The 20,912-nt window shown below is 35.3% G+C and overlaps 1 protein-coding gene across 3 annotated transcripts in view; it reads left to right on the plus strand.

Moving 5' to 3' along the window:
• The window catches only part of TTC28 (tetratricopeptide repeat domain 28), a 616,175-nt gene that overhangs the window by 290,204 nt on the left and 305,059 nt on the right, over positions 1–20,912 (plus strand). For all 3 annotated transcript variants that reach the window (XM_041728768.1, XM_041728769.1, XM_041728770.1), the window contains one exon: positions 19,322–19,469. In XM_041728768.1, the coding sequence (XP_041584702.1) occupies positions 19,322–19,469 (148 nt within the window). The remainder of the gene's footprint in view (positions 1–19,321; positions 19,470–20,912) is intronic.

A 20,912-nucleotide genomic window follows, 5' to 3' on the forward strand; every position in this document is an offset into this window, starting at 1 on the left:
ATAAGCTCCCAAGGAAATTAAAAATACCAGAACACTGGGTTAATCCAAGTTTTTAGTGTTCATGTAATTTTTTAAATAGGTAGAAGCTAGTTTTATATCAGCATTTGAAAGCTATAGAACAGCCAGCTGTACTGGTGTGCAGAATACATAACTCAGTGAAAATGTTGCTGCAAACAGACTGGGCTCCCATAGATGTTTATAGATGTTTGCACATGTTCCAAATTAAATTATATTCATCTCTGGTGCCACATTCTACAAATCTCACAAAAAAGACTTACCTGTGCTCCATAAAAGTAATCCTTTGGAATTCTTGAATTAAACTGAGGACATTGTTACTCCTTTGTATAAGAAGCTTTTAAAGACATACATGAGTTTCCCTTCCAGGTTTTTTGGTCTAACCTCTATTGTATTTTATTCTGAATTTAAACAACTTTGTGGATTGGATATTTTGGAAAGAGTTGTTAGGTGAATTTGTAAGTTTTGTATATCATTTAAAAGGTGTGTATTTTTTTCATTATGTGTACATGTGTATGATGTATGTTCCCTTCTGCCACAGCAGTTGTCAGAGTGAAAACATTTCTTTTCATTAAACTCTTTCTTTTCTTTTTCTTCCTTCCTTCCTTCCTTTTTCCTCTTTTCTTCTCTTTTCTTTCTTTCTTTCTTTGTTTCTTTCTTTCTTTCTTTCTTTTCTTTCTTTCTTTCTTTCTTCTTTCTTTCTTTCTTCTTTCTTTTCTTTCTTCTCTCTCTTTTCTTTTCTTCTCTTTTCTTTTCTTTTCTTTTCTTTTCTTTTCTTTTCTTTTTTTCTTTCTTTCTAGAATAGCCTGGTTCTCTTCTCTAGTAGCAGAAGCTAATGTGAATTAAAAGGTGTTTGGAATTTCCTCTTGTGGGTCTAATAAAAATTTTAGTCTAGGTCTGAATGTGTGTATGTTAATTTCTCACACTTGTTTGAAAAATGCTTTATAGTCTAAGCTGTTCTAGTTTCTCTTATCTCTTAGCCTTGGCTATATGTTATAATATGATCAATATCCTTACCTTACAAATTAGACATGCTGCATAGATACATTTATTTGACAAAATTGTGATATGACTTAAGCTCTGAAATATATATATATATATATATATATATATATTTAAGATTTTTTAAATTTATTTATTCATGAGAATGCACAGAGAGGAGAGAGAGAGAGGCAGAGACGCAGGCAGAGGGAGAAGCAGGCTCCATGCACCGGGAGCCCGACGTGGGACTCGATCCCGGGTCTCCAGGATCGCGCCCTGGGCCAAAGGCAGGTGCCAAACCACTGCGCCACCCAGGGATCCCTCTGAAATATATATTTGATTGGATCTATATGAAAGTTGAGTTTTAACATATGATTTTATATATATATGCATGTGTATGTAATTTTATACATGCTTTTGTGTGTATCATCCATATACACATAAAATCACGGGCCTTGTAAATGAACTTCATCTTACTTTTTTTACACTTTTGTCTGTGGAGATTATATAACCAATGACTATTTTAAACCAAGTTAAGGGGGATCCCTCGGTGGCTCAGCGGTTTGGCGCCTGACTTTCGCCCAGGGCGCGATCCTGGAGTCCCGGGATCGAGTCCCACGTCGGGCTCCCGGCATGGAACCTGCTTCTCCCTCCTCCTGTATCTCTGCCTCTCTTTCTCTCTATGTCTATCATAAATAAATAAATCTTAAAAAAAAAATAAACCAAGTTAAGCCAAAAGAAAAGGTTAGAGTAATTCCAAGTTTTATAAAACAATACATATATATATTTTTAAAAAAGATTTTATTTATTTATTCATGAGAGACACAGAGAGAGGCAGAGATATATGGATTCAATCTCAGGACCCTGGGATCACGACCTGGGCCAAAGGCAGACGCTTAACCACTGAGCCACCCAGATGCCCCAAAATAATATATATCTTATGTCTAAAGAGAAAAATATTGGCAGTATATAAGCTAAAATCAAAATGATCTTTGGGTGATAGGATTAAAGGATGAGTTTACTTTTGTTGTGCTTTTATATTTTCCTAAACTTTTATAATAAACACATTCTTTAATGAGAATAATATAAATACTTTAAATTACTTTAAAGTAAATGTAGTTTAAATTTCTTTGAAAGAAACATTTTAAACTTACTCTACCTTTTAGTTGAGAAACACATGTTTTTATTTGATTAATACTATGATAAATGTATTAACAAAAAGAACTTGAATCCATATTGCAAACTTAACTGTAAAATAATTAAGTAATATTACCTTATTACATCACCATCACATTAACATGTTAATTATGCTCTGAGAATATTTTTTTCTAACCTAGACCATATGTAGTAATTAGGAAGTTTAACACAAAAACAACAGTTTTTAAGTTATGTCCAGAGTACAAATACATACCAATATTTGCTAACATGAAAGTATCTTTATCTTTATGGCTGAGCTAGTTCAAATATTGGGGAAAAAAATACCCATAAGAACCAGGGAGTCTGATGAATTTTAGAAGAAACATGAAATTTACCCATGATATTATGACTTTGCAACTAATTGAGCAGCTTTTTTCCCTTGCTCTATTGTTTGAATGTATTGGTCCCCAAATGCCCACAATTCTTTTCATATATCTTTAACTCATCTTAATTAGCCAGTTGAACTAAGGCAGTACTCTTTTGACCTTGGAGATAGATGTATCTTAGGATCATCAGGGCATTAGTTCTCATTGGGATTGTTGTAGGCTTCTTGAAGATGCGTGTTGTACTCTTTGGAGACATTGAAGTATTTTCTTTCTGGTCATTTAGTTTAATTCGATATTTCAGGGTATGTTTAATATGGGAAAAAGTCATCTGAGCAATGAAAAATGTGGTAATTTTCAAGGTATTCATTAGCTGTAAAATATTATTTTCTTTACTTTGGTCATTTTAGAGAGGACCTTGGATGCAGACCCTATTTATTAGAGACTCCTGAGTGCATAAATCAATTTTGACATTTTCTTTGGTCTAATGATATTTTGACTTGTTAATAATTACTGTAGTAACTTCCAATTAATGAGAATTGTGACTTCAGATTAGATTCCATCTAATTAGTACTTTGTCATTTTACTTCATGAGAAAATTGTGTTTGCTGGTCTGAAATTAAGGAGAGAGTTCCATTTGGCAATAGGTGGTTCATTAACACATGGAAAGAAATAGACTGCTCACACCCTTCTTTGCCAATTGCGAATGTTTTGTTAAAAGGAAAAGCTTTCTTTGTGGGGGATGGTTGTAGCAGATTTCTTATACAAAACTCTTATATTAGAATTTCTCTTTAGGAAGAAGGTGTTTGAAAAGGAGACGTTGAAATGAAACCAAGTGTGGTAATCACAAGGCTCTAAATGATAATGAATGTGGAAGTATTTTTTTTTTTTAAGATTTTATTTATTTTGGGGAAAAGGAGAGAGAGAGAGAAAGAGAGAGAGAGAAGAGGGACAGAGGGAGAGAGAGATGAGGGGCAGAGGGAGAAGGAGAGAAGCAGACTCTGCTGAGTATGGCACCCTATGCAAAGGGGGGGCATCCCAGGACCCTGAGATCATGACCTGAGCTGAAAATAAGAATTGGCTGCTTATCTGACTGAGCCACCCAGACGCCTTGATGTGGAAGTGTTTTTTTGTTTTTTGTTTTTTGTTTTTTTTTTTTTGATGTGGAGGTGTTAAGGAGAAATTTGGAATGCCTCAGCAGCTAGCCACTGTATATATAAAGACGATCTCATTTCATAGGATTTTAGAATGTTACAGTTTTAGAGAACCTTAAGAGATCACTTAATTCAGCCCCTCACTTTAGAAATGGTGGAATTGCGGCTCAGAGAAGGCAAGTAATTGAAATTAACATAGCTGGTCAGCAACAAGAGTAAAACCAGCCCAAGGTTTCTTTACTCCTTGTACAGTGTTCTAGCTTACTACCATATATTGTACGGTCTTAATTAATGTGCTCTCAGGAAGATTAATCTACTCTAAATGTTTTACAAGAAATGTGATTGTGATTGAACTAGAGGCTAGAAAATATAGCAATTTATTTTCTTTAAGTTTGTCAAAAATTTGGCACAAAATTATGCCAGAGAACTTTAACTTCTTTTTCACCATAATTAAACAAAGTAAGTGATGAATAGGATATAAGGATTTTGAATTTTGGCATGTAAATGGTTTGGAAATTAAATGTCATTTTGAATAAATGAGCCCAAACAGGTAATTTAAGAGATTTTCCTAGAAGTAGGCGTAGCTACCATGGAAAGGTGAATAGAGGCACTGAATGGCCAGATCAGAATTAAATGTTGGCAGAACAATGAATATAATCTTGTTCATTTTCATGTTGAAATCACCCCTAGTATCATAGGGCAAAGGGACATTCTTACGTCATCGCTTGAAGTGCTTTCTCTGCTGTTACAATGTGAGACAAAAGCTTGAAGGGATCGGGTTTTGAGTGGATACTGATGTCTCCAGACTATTTTGATTTCAAGTACACTGATATCTGTATACTAAATTCTATCTATTTATGTTGAAATCTAGAGGCCTTCACTCTCAGGGGAGGATGAGTGAGACAGCAGGAAGAGATCAACTTTCTAAGCCTCCCTTTTTGTTTTTATTACAAGGTGTTTTTACAGTTGTTACTTTTGTCCAGTTTTAAAGCAAACTATTCAGGTTGTTTGAAATAACCATAAGAAAATTTGAATGATTTTCAAATAGACTAAATTGAGCTCTTGTAATTTAAAATCATTTTATTTTTGTTTTCATTGGCTCTGCTTATTGGGCTGAAATATTTCTTCAGAAAGGACCTCTTCTGATCTGTGGTCTCTCTGGCAAATGGAATCAGTGTAAGCTCTTGAATTTCAAATGCATGTTTTTTTACATTTAAATTGCTGTCTTCTGCTATAGGAAGAGCTCATGAAAACCATCTATAGTTCATAAGGCTGGACTCTTACAGTGAAATTAGAGGCCATTAGAACTATTGGTCTTATTTCCAACTGAATTAGTTAACTGCCTGTTAAGGTTCAGAGCTTATTGACCAATAGGCATTTATTACCCTGTCCATAATGACACAATGATTTCCATTAAATTCCAGAGTTTATGGAAATAAAAAAGAGATCTTGCGAAGAAAGTGGTTAGTGGTTGCATTTAATTATTAGGATTGATTAGGCATTTAAATGTAGATATAAAGTATGTTTTAAAAACAAGTATTTCTCTTTCATTACTCTGAGCCAATCGTGCTGAAGGGAATGAAGATTTTGTTGTTCGTTCTTAAAAGTACTGCTGGGTCTCTTGTTTCACAACGTGTATGTCCTGAAATTGCTGAGCCATGTCTTTAGGGAGTACTTATCAATATTACAGGATATTTGGTAGTTTAACATTTGCCATTAATAATATTCAGGGCAATTTTGAAAATAATCAACATGGTTGGTAAAGGATATTAAATGTGTTCATCTGGGAGCTTAAGAAAATGATTTGTCTTTTTTTCAAGGACTTTTAGTATGAGAGTTTCAGAACCTGTGTTCCCATCACTTCTATATTTTTATTTAATTATGGTCACCATTTTATAATTAATAAGGATTCTTTACATAAGATATCAACCAAATTAGGGGCTTTGCATATCATTTTTGAACTTGTAGTGGTTAAAAATGTATCTTAGGAGCTACTTAAAAGAACTTATTAAAAAATTAATGTATCCTGAAAGAAGGTAGAGAGAATGACAGATTATGAAGTAGAACCTAGTTTTTAAGCTTTTGGGATTCTATCCATTACATTAAAAATTGATATGGGATCTGAATATTCATCTCTAAGATCATTCTGCAGAATTAGAGCTACTTCTCTGTAGAAGACTAATTTGCAAGTGTCAGCCAACCTTTCTTTCAAATAACTTGAAATGGGTTTCTTAATTTGCTTTAGAAGTGTAGTTTCAGAAAGTTGATGCAGCCAAGTACATTTGCATTTCCTCTGGACAGGATAAATCCACTTCATTGATATTAGTTTGGATAATTTCTCCCCAAGGGGCGAAATCTTTTTCAAACTCAGAGATCCAAGAGCTTTATGGATAAACCTTGCTGGGTTAAATTCGTATCTGTCCTGTCTGTGGGGAGCATGCTGAGCCACATAAAAGATGTAAATATGGATTTAGTCTTTCTAGATTTCAGCATCTAAGCAAAGGAAGGAGAGAACTAAGATTTTGAAAGACATTGAGTTTCAAGGCATGAATTTGGAAGCAGTCAGGATTGCAAATTTAGGGAAAGCAGAATGAGAGAAGGTGTGCTAATGGAATGGAATTCTTTAGTTGATAAGAATTTATTGATAAAAATAAATATTTATTAATGGATAGGTTATATCTCTATGGTAGGGTATATGTATATAAATATGAATAAAAAATAACCCTGCTTTTGAAGAACTCATTTTCCATTAATTTGTTCATTTGTTCATTTGTTTGTCCATTCGATAATAATTGGGTACCTACTCTGTGTCAAATAATCACACACTGGAGATACAAAGTTGAAAAGGCATTGTCTCTGCACTTCAGGAGCTTTTAGTCTGTGGAACATATTCCTGATATTCTCATTTGGAGCACGGAAAAAGTATTCCTTTATCAACGTTGTTTTAGAGGGAAGCTACATACTACAGGAGTGGAGACCTGGCTTCAGAGTTAGATAGTTCTGGGTTTGAATCTATGTTCTGTTTCATATAAGCTATTACCTTAAACAAGCAACTTAACCTTTATCAGCCTCAGGACTCTTATCTTTAAGGAAAGATATAATAATTTATTTACATGATTATTAAGACTAAATGACATTGCTTATATGAAAGTGTTTGCCACATCTTAACAAAGGTTAGTTCCATGTCTGAGCTTTTTCGTAATATTGCTAGTTCTGTCACCCACCGACATTTTATATGAACTAGGTCATTGAACTGGCTGGATAATATAACCATACTTTACAGCATAATTTGTCTATGGTAAAAATGCTTAAAACATTCTGAGCAACTGACTTGAAAGTGAGCTTTTAAAAAATAATTCCTTTGTATGTTGGGGAAGACCCATATTCAGTTTTTACATGCTGCTTTGAAATAATTATTTTTTTAAAAAAAAGTTAATTTATTTGAGAGAGCATATGGAAGTGAGGGGAGGGGCAAGGAGAGAGGGAGTGAGAGAATCTCAAGCAGACTCCCCTTTGAACACAGAGCCCAATGACCTGACCTAAAATCAGGAGTTGGACACTCAACCGACTGAGCCACCCAGGCACCTCTGAAACAATTCTTTATTTATTCAATGTGCAGTTTTTATATCTCTCCCCACATTGATTATATGCTTTTTGAAACCTGGGATTAATGATCTCTTTTCATATACCCCTGTAGCACTGAATTCATTTATACACAGTAGGTAGAATTTTATTTTTGATAAAAGGTTACAGAAAAAAAAAAAAAACAACCAAAGATTAATTTAATTAGAAATATGAAATGATTTGGATTCTGCAGTTTAAAACTCCTTAACAAACAATAGTAGAAAATGCTTCAGTCTAAAAGTTTTATAGAGAGCCTAAATGATAGAGGGAACAATGTTACCAATTTGCGATCTTCAGGAGAGATGCATAATCATATCATTGTTGCAGCAAAAGGTACCTGTCAAGTAGCACACCAGAATTATGTGGTGCAAGAGACCCTATCAGGTCAAAGAAGAGTACTAATCTGGAACTTTAAGCCAATCGAGGCACCAATTATCTGTGAATGTTACTGTTTATATGCAATTACCAAGACCTAGGTTTATGAATAGAGTTATGCAGTTGTTTTTGATGGTTGTGCTTGTTTTCAAATGATTTTGCAAAGTATAGACAATCCCAGTGAATAGTTATGTGATGTTATATTGATTATATTTGATATGTATATTACATTGATATTATACTTGAATGAAATTCCCAAACATTTCTTAAGTTTCTAGCTATACTCTTCTGATGGCTGTTTTTGAAAGGGAATTCTTTTGTCCCATCTCTGTTGTTTCTTTTTTTGGAATTGCTGCCATAATTTCAATAGGAATGTATCACCAAAAGGACTATTATGCTGATGAATGAAAGCTTCCTGTGCCTGTTGGCAGGCACTAAGTAAGCTCTAAGCAAACTGAAATTCATTGAATCTTAGCAGGGCTATTAAGAAAATAAGTGCAAATTGTCAGGAGAAGAGAGGTTTGTTCCTTAACATCATCACTTTGACTCTTGGGGAAGAAATGTTAGGCAAGAAAGAGACTGTTTCAATTTGTCATCCTCCTGAGACCTCAAGATGTTATCTGTAGTGCTGAAATAAACCATTCCTTTCTATAAGCAGAGAAAATGAGAAAATGGTTTATGCCCAGATTGGTCCATTTAGTTAGGAGGACAGTCACATAAATAACTACCTAAGAAAACAAAAACAAAGAAAGAACACAGGAAACCTGTATCCCTGGCATAAACCCTTTCAGGATTAAAGTCTCTGTAATAGGATGTGCAGAACAGAACTGCCTATTTACAGCTCTAATTGCGAAGAGGAAGGCACTATGAACTTGAACCTCTTTACCTGGTTTTCCAAAAATAAAATAAAAGCCATTTTCTTTTCTTAGGGGAAAGCTAGATTAGCTCATGCAATTTTTTGTTTGTTTTAATAAACAGTTTACCTGGTTAGGTTCAGGGGATAAGCCCTGATCCACATGTTGTGGACTTTGGTTCCAATACCAGTTAAGTTTTCAGAGCCTTTGTAGTTCTAGTAGGACATTTCTTTTATGTGTATTACCCATTGGCCAGTCTGAGAACTGGGTAGTAGTTTAGTTCTCAAAGCCTTTGGTGTGCTATTTAAGATCAGATCTAGAATACCTCTTTATGGGATTATTCTCAAAAGTTCCCTTCTATATCTGATCTTCCTGACACTTTCCAATTCTCTGGCTGCCCTCCTTCCTTCCTATTCTCTAGCCCAAACTGAGGGACTGTAGTTTCCCTGCTTTGCCATGCATATCCCATAATTACAACTATATGAAGCATCAAATAGTGGGAGGGCAGAGAGCAAGAAAAAAAGCATTGGGACTCATCTTGTATTCTTGGGACCAGAGCTCTTGTGACTAGAGAATTTGAGATGCCAGTCTAGCAACCACTGCTATTGGTATTCCTGTTACTTGCCTAGGGTGTTAGACTTGGAAAGAATGGAAAGAGGACTTAAAACACAGGATTTTCTCCACTCCTACCTTCAGGAGTCCCCTTTTTTTTGCTTCTTTGACCAGAGGAGGAGACTTTTCTTGGAGTGTTTTCTATTTGAATCCAATGAGTGCTTCCTTATTTTGCGCTGCTTTTGAATCCAAGCTGGGTAATCCAAGCAGATGGAAAAGATAAATAAAACAAAACAGGAAACCCATTGCTGGTTTGGTACTACTTTGAATTCTGATCTTTTTCCTCAATTCATATGCTACCATTTACTCTTTAGAGTCCTCATAGAGCTGTTCCATAAAGTCTTTCTAGGGTATAGTTGTATGCAGTGTGAAATACTAGGTACTTACTCCATCTTCTCTTTTGAAAAGATACAAAGTGTATTGTTACATTTTTGTGCTGTATTGAGAGGCAGACATTTCCTTGTTCTTGTTTTTCATTGTGATATGTAGCACACTAATACACAGGTGCCAGTATGGAAAGATTAGATAACATAGGAAGGGGAAATATACAGGTAGCAAAGTTTATCATGTAGAAAAACATGAATGAAATATTTGTGTAAGCATTTTGGGGTAATATATTCTTACCTTTCAACCCTGCTTTCTTTATTTTTATTTTTATATTTATTTTTAGATTTCATTTATTTATTCACAAGGGATAAACTGGATGCTCAAACTGGTAGGGTTAATGAGGTGGAAGAGAGAGTGAGTGACATAGAAGACAACCCTGCTTTCTTTTTAAAATTCTACTTAATTTACTTGAGAGAGAGCACATGTGTATGAGCAGGGAGAAGGGCTTGGGGAGAGGGAACAAGGAGCCCAACATGGGGCTTGATCCTGGGACCTCGAGATCATGAACCTGAGCCGAAGGCAGATGCTTAACTGACTGAGCCACCTAGCCACCCTATAATAATTTCTGATAGATTGCTTTCTGAAAGGAATGGATTGCCATTAATGTGGCATAGTTTAGGTATGGCATAGAACTCATGCTAAAGCCAGATTATTTCTTGGAGAATGTTCAGGAAATTCTCTGGTTTTCTTCCTGGTTTGATTTTATACTCCTCCTATGTCACACCCATCGAGTGAAGGCACCAGATATGGAAAGTTCAGAACCATTGCTCTAGGGGACGTCAGACTTATTTCACTATTTATTTTTAAAACTTAGAAGAGAAACTTCGAATGATGGTACACACATTTTATAATCTGACATAAACATTAACATTGGGAATCCCTCCAGTGCTAGAAAATGACACCTAGTTAACTCCTGGTTGTCATTTCATCTTATATCTTATCAGATTTCTAATTTCTTTTTAAAATGTGATTTTCCCATAATTTTTTTTTACCTTAACACCTGTGATACAATTGGTTAAAAATTAATTTTGGAGAAAAAATTAATTTTGGGAAAAGGATGAACTGATATGATATGAAACAATCAGGCCTGAGAACAGATTTCCTGTAGAAATTATATTAAATGGACCAAAAGCCGATGTTAGGGAGAAAACCAATCCACAGCTGCCGATTTGGTTAGAACATTATGTTTAGGCCATTTGGGCCTCTGACTCTGGGTTACAAACTCAGTAATGGTTTTCTAAAATAGCTTCCAATCTCTTGCATGTGCTTTCAGCATACAATAAGGCAGACTAGTAAAAAAATACAAGTGTAGTTTTCTGGAGAGATAGGAATGATTTTTCCCAGCCGAGCAGGTAAAACATATTGCTACATGAAGAATGTGCTCTTTGCTGATTCTCAAGGTTTTATTTATTTTTATTTTTATTTTTAATATAAAGTGTCAGCACACAGAAGCAAGAGAAAATTCACTTGAAAATGTCAGAAAATAAAAGAAGCATAGCAAATTGTATTGCAGGTAGAAATCCATTTTTGCCAGGAAACAAACAAGCAATGGCTGAGAAGCTTGCTGATGGCTCCTTTTGTTTCTCTTTGATTTAAAGCCTCATGCCTGTAATCTAATTAACATCGAACTGAGTTGCAAGTACAGTGGCCTGTTTGGTTCAATAATAATACATTTATATGAAAGGTTAATGAAATGAATTTTTCCTCCATTCAATTCATTAAAAATTGTTCTACAATCAACGGTTGCTAATGGAATAGAGATTAAATATTCATGTTCATAAATTTTCTGTGTCATTTCTGATTTTCCTTCATTTCTGCCTCCATAGGTTGAATTTTGTGAGTACAAGAGTTCCCAGACAAAAACCTTGATTTAGAGGTTAATTGCATGCCATTAATTCTTTTATCAGAGAGGTAGTGTGGAATAGTGGGAAGAGAAAGAGTTCGGCAGCGGGTTTGTCTCAGTTTGTAGCTGTATGATTTGGGGCAAGAGTCATAAGCATCTCTTTTGTGTAATAGGCATTATAAGAACATCCTGCAAGACATTGTGAGGGTTAGTGATAAACTATGAAAAGCACCTAGCACTGTGGGGGCACAGAGTTAGCAATTCAACAAATGATAGCCGGAAACATTTTTGGAAATAAAACACCTACATATATGCAGTAGAACTTAGTGATGATTTGTAGTGGCAGGACTGCTATGGTAAGACAGGGCTCTTGCTAATTCTAAAACAGGTATCAGGTTTGGGTCTTACAATGCCTTGTAATTCTCATAATCAGTGTGTCAATATAAAGTCTTTGAGAGGAAAGACTTTTATGTTTCTGCATATAGATTTTAGGTCTCTGTTTTCTGCTACCTTCTTTTTCACCTGGGCCAGTGGATTTTATTTAAGGTACATACAATGTTTTTCCCAGATAATGAATTTACTAGATAATTGAAGCTTACTCAATCAACTAAGAAAGTGTAAACATCTTATTTTTAACTTATTTTTCAGAGAAGAAAGGGGGAATAGGGGGAGAGGAAGAATCTTAAGCAGACTCCACACCCCAATGTGAGTCTAAATCTCAAGAACCTGAGATCATGACCTGAGCAGAAATCAAGAATCAGTTGCTAAACTAACTGAGCCACCCAGGTGCCCCTACTTTACAGGCTTCTTAAACAGAAGATGCCAAGCATAAGTTATTTCCCTAGTGACTCAAGATAATCATTATGATCATTAATTTTTGTTTTGTGTCTAATTTTCTTGTCAGTCCCTGGCTCACTTTACCAGAGATGATTTCTGATCTGCAAGCTGGTGAAGCAGATGAACCACTTGATTAAATAACACATACCAAATAATAAGAGTAACAGTTAGTGAAATATTAAGTTCTGTTCAACTTTTTAAAAAGTGGCTACCTTGTGTTTTACGTTTCATATGTGATGTCAGTCAGACAACACTTTGGAGGTTGTCATGATTCTCCTCTCTCTGAGTGGAAATGGAACATGAAGTTCAGTGAAGTTAGGTGTCTTGGACAAAGGCACACAGCTAAAAAGTAATCAGGACAGGATTCTAGAGAGAGGTTAGCCTTATGAGTCCTTTCTCTAACCAAGCTGCTTTGGGAGTAAGGTACATAGCTTTAGTTCAGAGCTTTGGTAGTAGTTGTTTCTCTTGTTTAATATATCCTCTTTCAACTTCCAGTTTAGATTTGTATTTGGAAGTTTGTTGTTAGAGAAAAATCAAATTTTAGAACTGTATTGTTCGGTCTAATAGCTACTACCCATTCCTGGCTATTTAAATTTAAAGTAATTAAAATGAAATAAAATTTAAAATTTAGTTTTTTAGTCACTTTAGCCACATTTCAAATGCTTAGTGGCCAAATGTGACTGGCTAGAGGCTATCATTATTAGACGGTACAAAGAATAGTTCCATCACTACAGAAAGTTCTATTGATGTATCCCTTTTTCTAAGTGAAATATACATAACAAAATACATAATAAAAATAATTTGCACATAAAAATAATTAGCATATATGTATCCATACAGGTGCCTATTTGATATAAGATGGTGAAAACTTATTGAGGGGGTGCCTGGGTGGCTCATTCAATTAAGCATCCAACTCTTGATTTCAGCTTGGCTTATGATCCCGGAGTCCTAGGATATAGCCCTGCATTGGGCTCTGGGCTCATCAGAGTCTGCTTGTCCCTTTCCTCCCCCTCCTTGTGCTTTCTTTTTCAGTTACAAATAAAATCTTAAAAACAAAACAAAACTATGCAGCCTGAGTGGCTCAGGGGTTTAGCGACGCCTTCAGCCCAGGGAGTGATCCTGGAGACCCGGGAACTAGTCCCACGTAGGGCTCCCTACATGGAGCCTGCTTCTCCCTCTGCCTGTGTCTCTGCCTCTCTCTCTCTTTCTCTCTGTGTCTCTCATGAATAAATAAATAAAAATCTTTAAAACAAAACAAAACTGATGAGGACATGGGTCTGTGCCTTCATTTTTGTGTAACACATTTTTATGTGATATAATGTATAATTTATAATATATAATAAATATGATAAAGGTAATTTATGTATATTTACATTTTGCTCATATGTAATATATTAAGAGGGAAAATACTAAACCAGAGATTGACATGTTTAGTGGGCAGAAAATGTTAATTCCTAAATAACTAAAAAACAAAATCTCAAATCGTACCTTTCCTTTTTAAGAATATTTTTTTCACATTCTCTAATTTTATTCTTTTCATCACAACTGAGCATAGTTAGTTGTTCTGTGTACATCCAGTGATATTAAAGTTTTTCTGCCTTTGGCACCCTGTAATCATTTTCATTTTGACCCAGTTGTGTTAAATTATAGATTAATACTGTTGCTTTTTAAAAATGAGAATTGGCATTCCTATTTTTCCCATTTCTACTCATTTTTAAATAAAATAATAAGGGAAAATTCAGTAAAATAGTTACATAATTTTTAAACACTCTTGAAAAAGATGGCAATGAGGTGGTAGCAGTGGTATGATTGGTTAGCAGGTATATCACCATGTTATAGATATATTCTTTAGAAAATGTAAAAATCTTCAAACAGTGAAAGACATGAAGAATATTAAAGTATGAGGAAGTACAGATTAACTGAAAGAATATTTGTGAATGCTTGAACTAATAGACTCTATATGTAAGCAAACACAGTGTTATGTAGCATTACATATTACATGTATTTGTTCTATATTTTATGTCTTACATATATACATGTACCCATGAACATAGTAATTTACCTCATCACTCATTTGAGCTGTGAGAGAGTAGGATGTTATGTTATTACCGAGTTTAGTGATATTTTAGAATTGGAAACCACAAATGGAATGTTGAAAGTAAAGGCTTCCAGGTCAGGTCCTTCGTTGCTTCCAGAGATGCTTGAAAGGGGAAGAGCTTACTACTTCCCAAGTTTATTTAGTCTTTGAGTGTTCGTACTTTAAACCTGTTTTAGCCCATCTGGACTGTTATAACAAAATACCATAGACCAGGTGGCTTAAATAACAGACATTTATTTCTCATTGAGAAATCCAAGATCAAGGTGACAGCAGATTTGGTATGGGCTCACTTCCTAGTGAATAGATAGGCCATCTCCTTGCTGTGTCCTCACATGGCAGAAGAGTAAGAGGGACCTCTTGGTTCTCTTTTATAAGAGCACAAATCTCACTCATAGGGCTCCACTCTCATGACCTAATCACCTCCCTAAAACTCCACCTCCATCACAGTGGGGGTTAGGTTTCAACATACTAATTTTGGAGGGACACAAACATTCAGTCCATTGTGAACTCTCTGAAATGAGAGGAATGGCCACATAATAAAAAGCAAATACTAACAGTTTCAACAATATGGCATAAACTCTTTGGTCATTATTACTGCTGGTTACATTATTATTGCTGAAATATTACCAAACCTTACTATTAATAAGCAGTTACTGAAGGTAGCAGTCAAGACATTCAGAGTTTTTTTTTTTTTAATATATTTCCCCTATGGACTGTGAGTTGCTTGAGGGTAAGAGTCCTGACTGTTGGGATCCCTGGGTGGCGCAGCGGTTTGGCGCCTGCCTTTGGCCCAGGGCGCGATCCTGGAGACCCGGGATCGAATCCCACGTCGGGCTCCCGGTGCATGGAGCCTGCTTCTCCCTCTGCCTGTGTCTCTGCTTCTCTCTCTCTCTCACTGTGTGCCTATCATAAATAAATAAAAAAAATTAAAAAAAAAAAAAGAGTCCTGACTGTTTCTTTTTATTTATGGTATACATCACAGTGCCTGGTGCTGTAGATTTTTAGGTAATGTTAATGGAAGGAAGTATGGAAACTTATAACCCAGTTGTATTTGTATTATTTGTGAGGTTGCTTAGTAGCATGTGCGGAATAATCATTGAGGGTTCTTTTTTTTTTTTCATTCATTGAGGGTTCTTTGTGGTAAATGACTGCAACACTTGAAACTCTAGGCACCCCACTTTTAGTCCAGTGTATTCACTAACTCCCTTCAAGTTTCTCTTCTTCACTAAAGGTTCAGGTTAAAACCATTCTTCTCAGGGGATGGGTACTCTCAGTAGTGAATCCACGTTGCTTTTCCTTCTCCACCTGTTGTTTAACCTGTGGCTAGAATGTGGTGTATGCGAGAGGTTTGCAGAGGTTGCCTGGGCACCAAGTGTTCAACATTGTGCCATGGGCCCCACGTTCGCTTATCATGCTGCACATATACTGCCTCTGCTCAATCTTAAATGATCAAAATGTGCTCCTTTCCCAGATGAAATAGCTTCCTGTGAAACCTATGATGGTAAGAGAAAAATTGGTAGCAGGAACCAATAGGGGAGAAGCAGATAGGCCAAGGCAGATCACATCAATTCTCTTGAAGCTATGGTAAACAGCTGTGAATTTCACTACATTTTGACCATCGCTTTGGAAAAGGCTAGCAGAGGATCCTGTGAGTGGCTACTGCATTTCCAAAGACCTGATAATACTAATTTGTTTTAGTCAGGTGGATCAAATTTTGTCTAGGAGCCTTAGAGTAGTGAGTTCCCAGTTGCAAACAGTCTTTTAGGGAGCAGAGGAGGAGTGAATGAAGCAATGATAGGAATTGAATCATGTTATATTGATAATAGGATATTTGAAATATTTATTGGGCTCCCCTTATATTCTGTTGGTCTATAATTATGTATTCCTATTGTGATTCTTTTCTCATTAACTTATGATCAAAATACCTAATTTTATTGTGTACTTTGTGTCAGGCACACTGTGCTAAATTTTTTTTATTCTATCATAGTAAACTACAGTCCATGTTTTATCACCATCAGTTGAACTCCATAGAGGCATTTCTCTCACAAAAGTATAGATAATTAATTTTTATTTAACAGCTATTTGTATATGCAGTAAATATTCTATGGAAAAGTTGGCAGAGTCCCAATCTATGAGTGTGGAACAGGGGTTTGTCAGAGTTTGAACTAATTATGCTTATGTTTATTTTTTTATGTTTTTTAAAAAATATTTTATTTATTTATTCATGAGAGACACAGAGACAGAGAGAGAGGCAGAGACACAGGCAGAGGGAGAAGCAGGCTCCATGCAGGGAGCCTGACGTGAGACGCATCTCCAGGATCACGTCCTGGGCTGAAGTCGGTGCTAAACCGCTGAGCCACCCGGGCTGCCCTATGCTTATGTTTTGACAGGGATACAACTAAGCTTTTAATTGAGGAAATCTTATAGAGTTGAGTTGGGGCTTCCTGAGGGGGCATAAAGGAGGACCAAGGGAGACCTTTGAGTTTTCTCTCCTATACCTCTTTTCAAAATCTTTTGAAGAAAGGAAGCCAGGATTGTGGGCAGCTTAACCAAGTTGTACCTTTTCTCATCGCATTTCTGAATGCCCTAAGAAACAAAACACACACACTCTTCTTGTGTAACTGCTGTGTAAGCTTGAGACCCTGACTTGCATTTAACACTGAACTTTGGGGGATCCGTGGGTGGCTCAGCGGTTTAACGCCTGCCTTCAGCCCAGGGCGTGATCCCAGAGGCCTGGGATTAAGTCCCACATCAGGCTTCCAGCATGGAGCCTGCTTCTCCCTTTGCCTGTGTCTTTACCCCTCTCTCTCTCTCATTCTGTGTCTTTCATGAATAAATAAAATCTTAAAAAAACCCTGAACTTTGCCTACCTAGACGGAATAGATAAACCATACTTTTCAGTGATTTCATTGTCAGACAGGGAAAGGAGTTGTTCTTCTGATAAAGTAATGAATGATAAGGTTTCATTTTAAATATACAAGAAATTACCAAATTCATTGAGACTCATTAGATTTTTGTGTTTTCCCCCCAGTTTTATTGGAGTAACAGCACTATATAAGTTGAAGATGTATAGCATGATTTGGCTTACATGTATTGTAATTGTAATAGAAATGATTGCCACAATAGATTTTTGTGTTTCTTAAAATGTATACCTGAAATCAAAACTATAGACATTTTTTATCTCTTTCCATAAATAATAATAATAATTTACAGATATTTGGTATATATCTCTATATATGTATAATATAAATCAATATACTTTTTTAGTTTATATTTTCTAGAAATGCTATATTAAACTAAACTATAGTTATTTTTAGTTGGAATGTGGTAGATATTGCCTCCTGGGTTATAGAAATCTCCTAAAATGTGACATGAAAAGGATGGTGACAAATGTCTATAAAGACATTAAAGATTAAAACAGTGGCTGAGTCCATTGAAAGGAAGTGATCTTATGAATTAGTAATAAAAGTGCATTTACAGGTTATTGTCTTATTAGGATCTGAGTTTTAACAACTGCTGGTGGTTTAAGCTAATAGAAATCTGTATAGCCCATAATTGAGTATTCATTCTATTTATGGATTGTTTCTTAATAGAAACACTTAATAGTATTACCTATCTTAAATTACTTCAGCAGGGAGTTATAAAAATGAAATAAGATAAGGTAAGTACATATGTTTTGTGTATATGAACAGTGCTCTCTGTGTATGTAATATAAAATAATAAAATTATATATTAAGTTTATTGAGTGGCAGTTTTAGGAGTTGATTGAAACTTCATTTAGATCCCATGAATACAATTTGTGACAATTTCAAAGTATATTGGACTGAAAAAGTTAAGTGTGTGTTATAAACATATTATAAGGTTAATTAAGTGGAATAGGAGGCCAACTATTTTAGAAACAGATGTCATATAAGCAATGAGTGTATTAATGTCATTTTAATGTATCATTTAATCAGATACGAGGTCCTTTGGTAGTTATATATTAGTAATACTTTGTTCATTTACTTCTTTTTACTCTGTGTACTTGAAAACAAACTGCATGTCTTAAGACTATTCTAAGATGTAAATATTTTATTAATTTTCTGGTCCTTTCTGCAATGATCTGGAAGGAAGGATGTTTTCTTTTAATTAGAGTTGGTCATACTAGTTTTTAAACTAATCCAATTAAAGAACTTGGAGGACAATAATCATATTTTGCTTCTGAGTGAAGCACACATATTTTAGATAACAACTTTTAAATATTATGTCTGAAACACCATATTAAATGTAGCCATTTTTTATCATTATTAAAATTATCTTAATAACCATCATACATTGATTTTTCTCTTTAATATATAAAAGGGGAAAATTTGGGCAGCCTGGGTGGCTCAGCGGTTTAGCACCGCCTTCGGCCCAGGGTGTGATCCTGGAGACCCAGGATCGAGTCCCACGTCGGGCTCTCTGCATGAAGCCTGCTTCTCCCTCTGCCTGTGTCTCTGCCTCTTTCTCTGTGTCTCTTATGAATAAATCAATAAAATCTTTTTAAAAAATTATGTAAAAGGGGAAAATTTGAAATAAGTGGAATATGAGTGTCTCTCATTTATATTGCATTATGCCAGATACTTTGGTGAGACATAAAGAAACCTTCAAATACCTGTCCTTTTTTTTTAAATACCTGTCTTTGAGGAGCTTATGTTGTTAAAGATAGGATAAAAAAATATTTTAAAAATAATTTTAGAAAAGCAATTTGTAAATAAATGCCAAAGAATGTGGTAGAATTAATAAATGTTCTAGAAGTGAAAAGAGCAAAAGTTTTAAATAAAATTTTCTTGAAAGAAGTAATGCTTACATTTTATGGTATTGGAGGAAATCAGAATTGATTACTGGGTTTTTGAACCAAGACAATCTTCATGAACTAAATGAAAATTAATTAATTAATTAAAACTTGTCTGCTGACCAGTTTTTGTAATCAAGAATCACTACATGCCTTCTTGGAGCATAATGTATAAGTAAAACATGCATTATTTTTTCTGTATTTCCAGGCATACTTCCGACAGGGTGTTGCCCTCCAGTACCTCGGACGTCATGCCGATGCCCTGGCAGCCTTTGCATCTGGACTGGCTCAGGACCCCAAGAGTCTCCAGCTTCTGGTGGGGATGGTAGAAGCTGCCATGAAATCTCCCATGAGAGGTAAATATGATGAAAGTATTTGATATGACAGTAATTTAAAGTAGGGCATTTCTAGCTTTTGAAGACTTTGGACTCAGGCACTGAGAAATGATAGGTTATCAAATTTGCTAAGATTCTGTATTTTCCACAAAGGAAGATCAAGAATCACTGTTAACAGCTGATGTTAATGAGGTGAAATAGGATAGTTGTAAGGCCACCAGCCAGAAGCTTATGGACCTGGGTTATATTTTTAAATTTTTCATTAACTATATGAATGTGTGTGAATGAATTAACTTCTCTGGATTTTAGGGCTATCTAAAGATTACTTTTTTAAAAAAATGGTTCTAAGATTCTAGACTTCTAAATCACAATAGCTCTATAAGTAAATTGATTTGCTCAGTTGGACCAATATGCCATCTAGAAAAAAATCAAATAAGAGAAGATATTAGGCTTTCTGATATTTCAGGAAAGGAAATATGGACCTGACTGTAAGGCTGTGTGTAACATTTTTCAGAGGAACATGAAAAGATTATATTGAATTGAAAGAGAAAAGACATACACTAGTTATATGGTTGTTACTTCTGTTGTTACTTCTGTTTCATACCAATAGGTATTCTGGAAGAACAGTGGATTGAAAGTAGTACTGGAGGTTGGAAGAGTTCTAAGGGCCAAAACTGATTGGCTTCACTTTGAGGACATCAATTTTTGTGGCAGCTCTTAGGTTGGGCTGAGAGGGTATAACAGTTACCATCTTTGCAGGGATGGAGACACTAAGGCAGACAGCTAATAATGCTCCATATTAGATTATGTCAAACAGAACTCTGTTTTGTCTCTGAAGTGGCATGTTTTTGAATGAACCTAAAAGTTTTGATGGCAACATCATTAGACATTTTATCTAGTTTTGAACATATTTGTGACTTTATAGTTTTAATATATTGGCTAGTACAGTACTTGGCTAAGTAAAAGTTTGATGAACTAAATGGGACTCCTATAGTCTCTTGGTGATTTCTAGCCATGAAAAATGTTTTCCTGAAAATTGAAGGTTGCATGTTTAAAAAAAAAAGTGATAAGGAAATCTCTCCTCATGTGATTTTATAACCCCATACAAAGCTGAGTCTTTACTTGTAGGAACCAAATGGCTTTTCCCACTGGGGGACCTGCTGTTAATAAACTCTGACTTAGAGCAGATGTGCTTTGGAGCTGCAGGGCTTGTGGGGGGGGAAGTGGACAACAACAACAAAAATCAATCTGTCTCTCCTTGCCGTTTTCTGGCATTTTCTCATTCTTTCCCTATATCCTTCTGCAAGCAATTTACATGGAACATTTTTTTTTTTTATTTAGTTCATGAAGATATCACTTCTTTATTCTGAGGTGTTTCTGCTGCTGCCTTAGAATACTGGAGTGAATGTGTTGAGATCAGCAGAATCATACTTACCATTTTGCCTTTGAAGCAATTTGTTTAGA

The sequence above is a fragment of the Vulpes lagopus genome, chromosome 14, assembly GCF_018345385.1.
Source record: "Vulpes lagopus strain Blue_001 chromosome 14, ASM1834538v1, whole genome shotgun sequence".
Classification (NCBI taxonomy): domain Eukaryota; kingdom Metazoa; phylum Chordata; class Mammalia; order Carnivora; family Canidae; genus Vulpes; species Vulpes lagopus.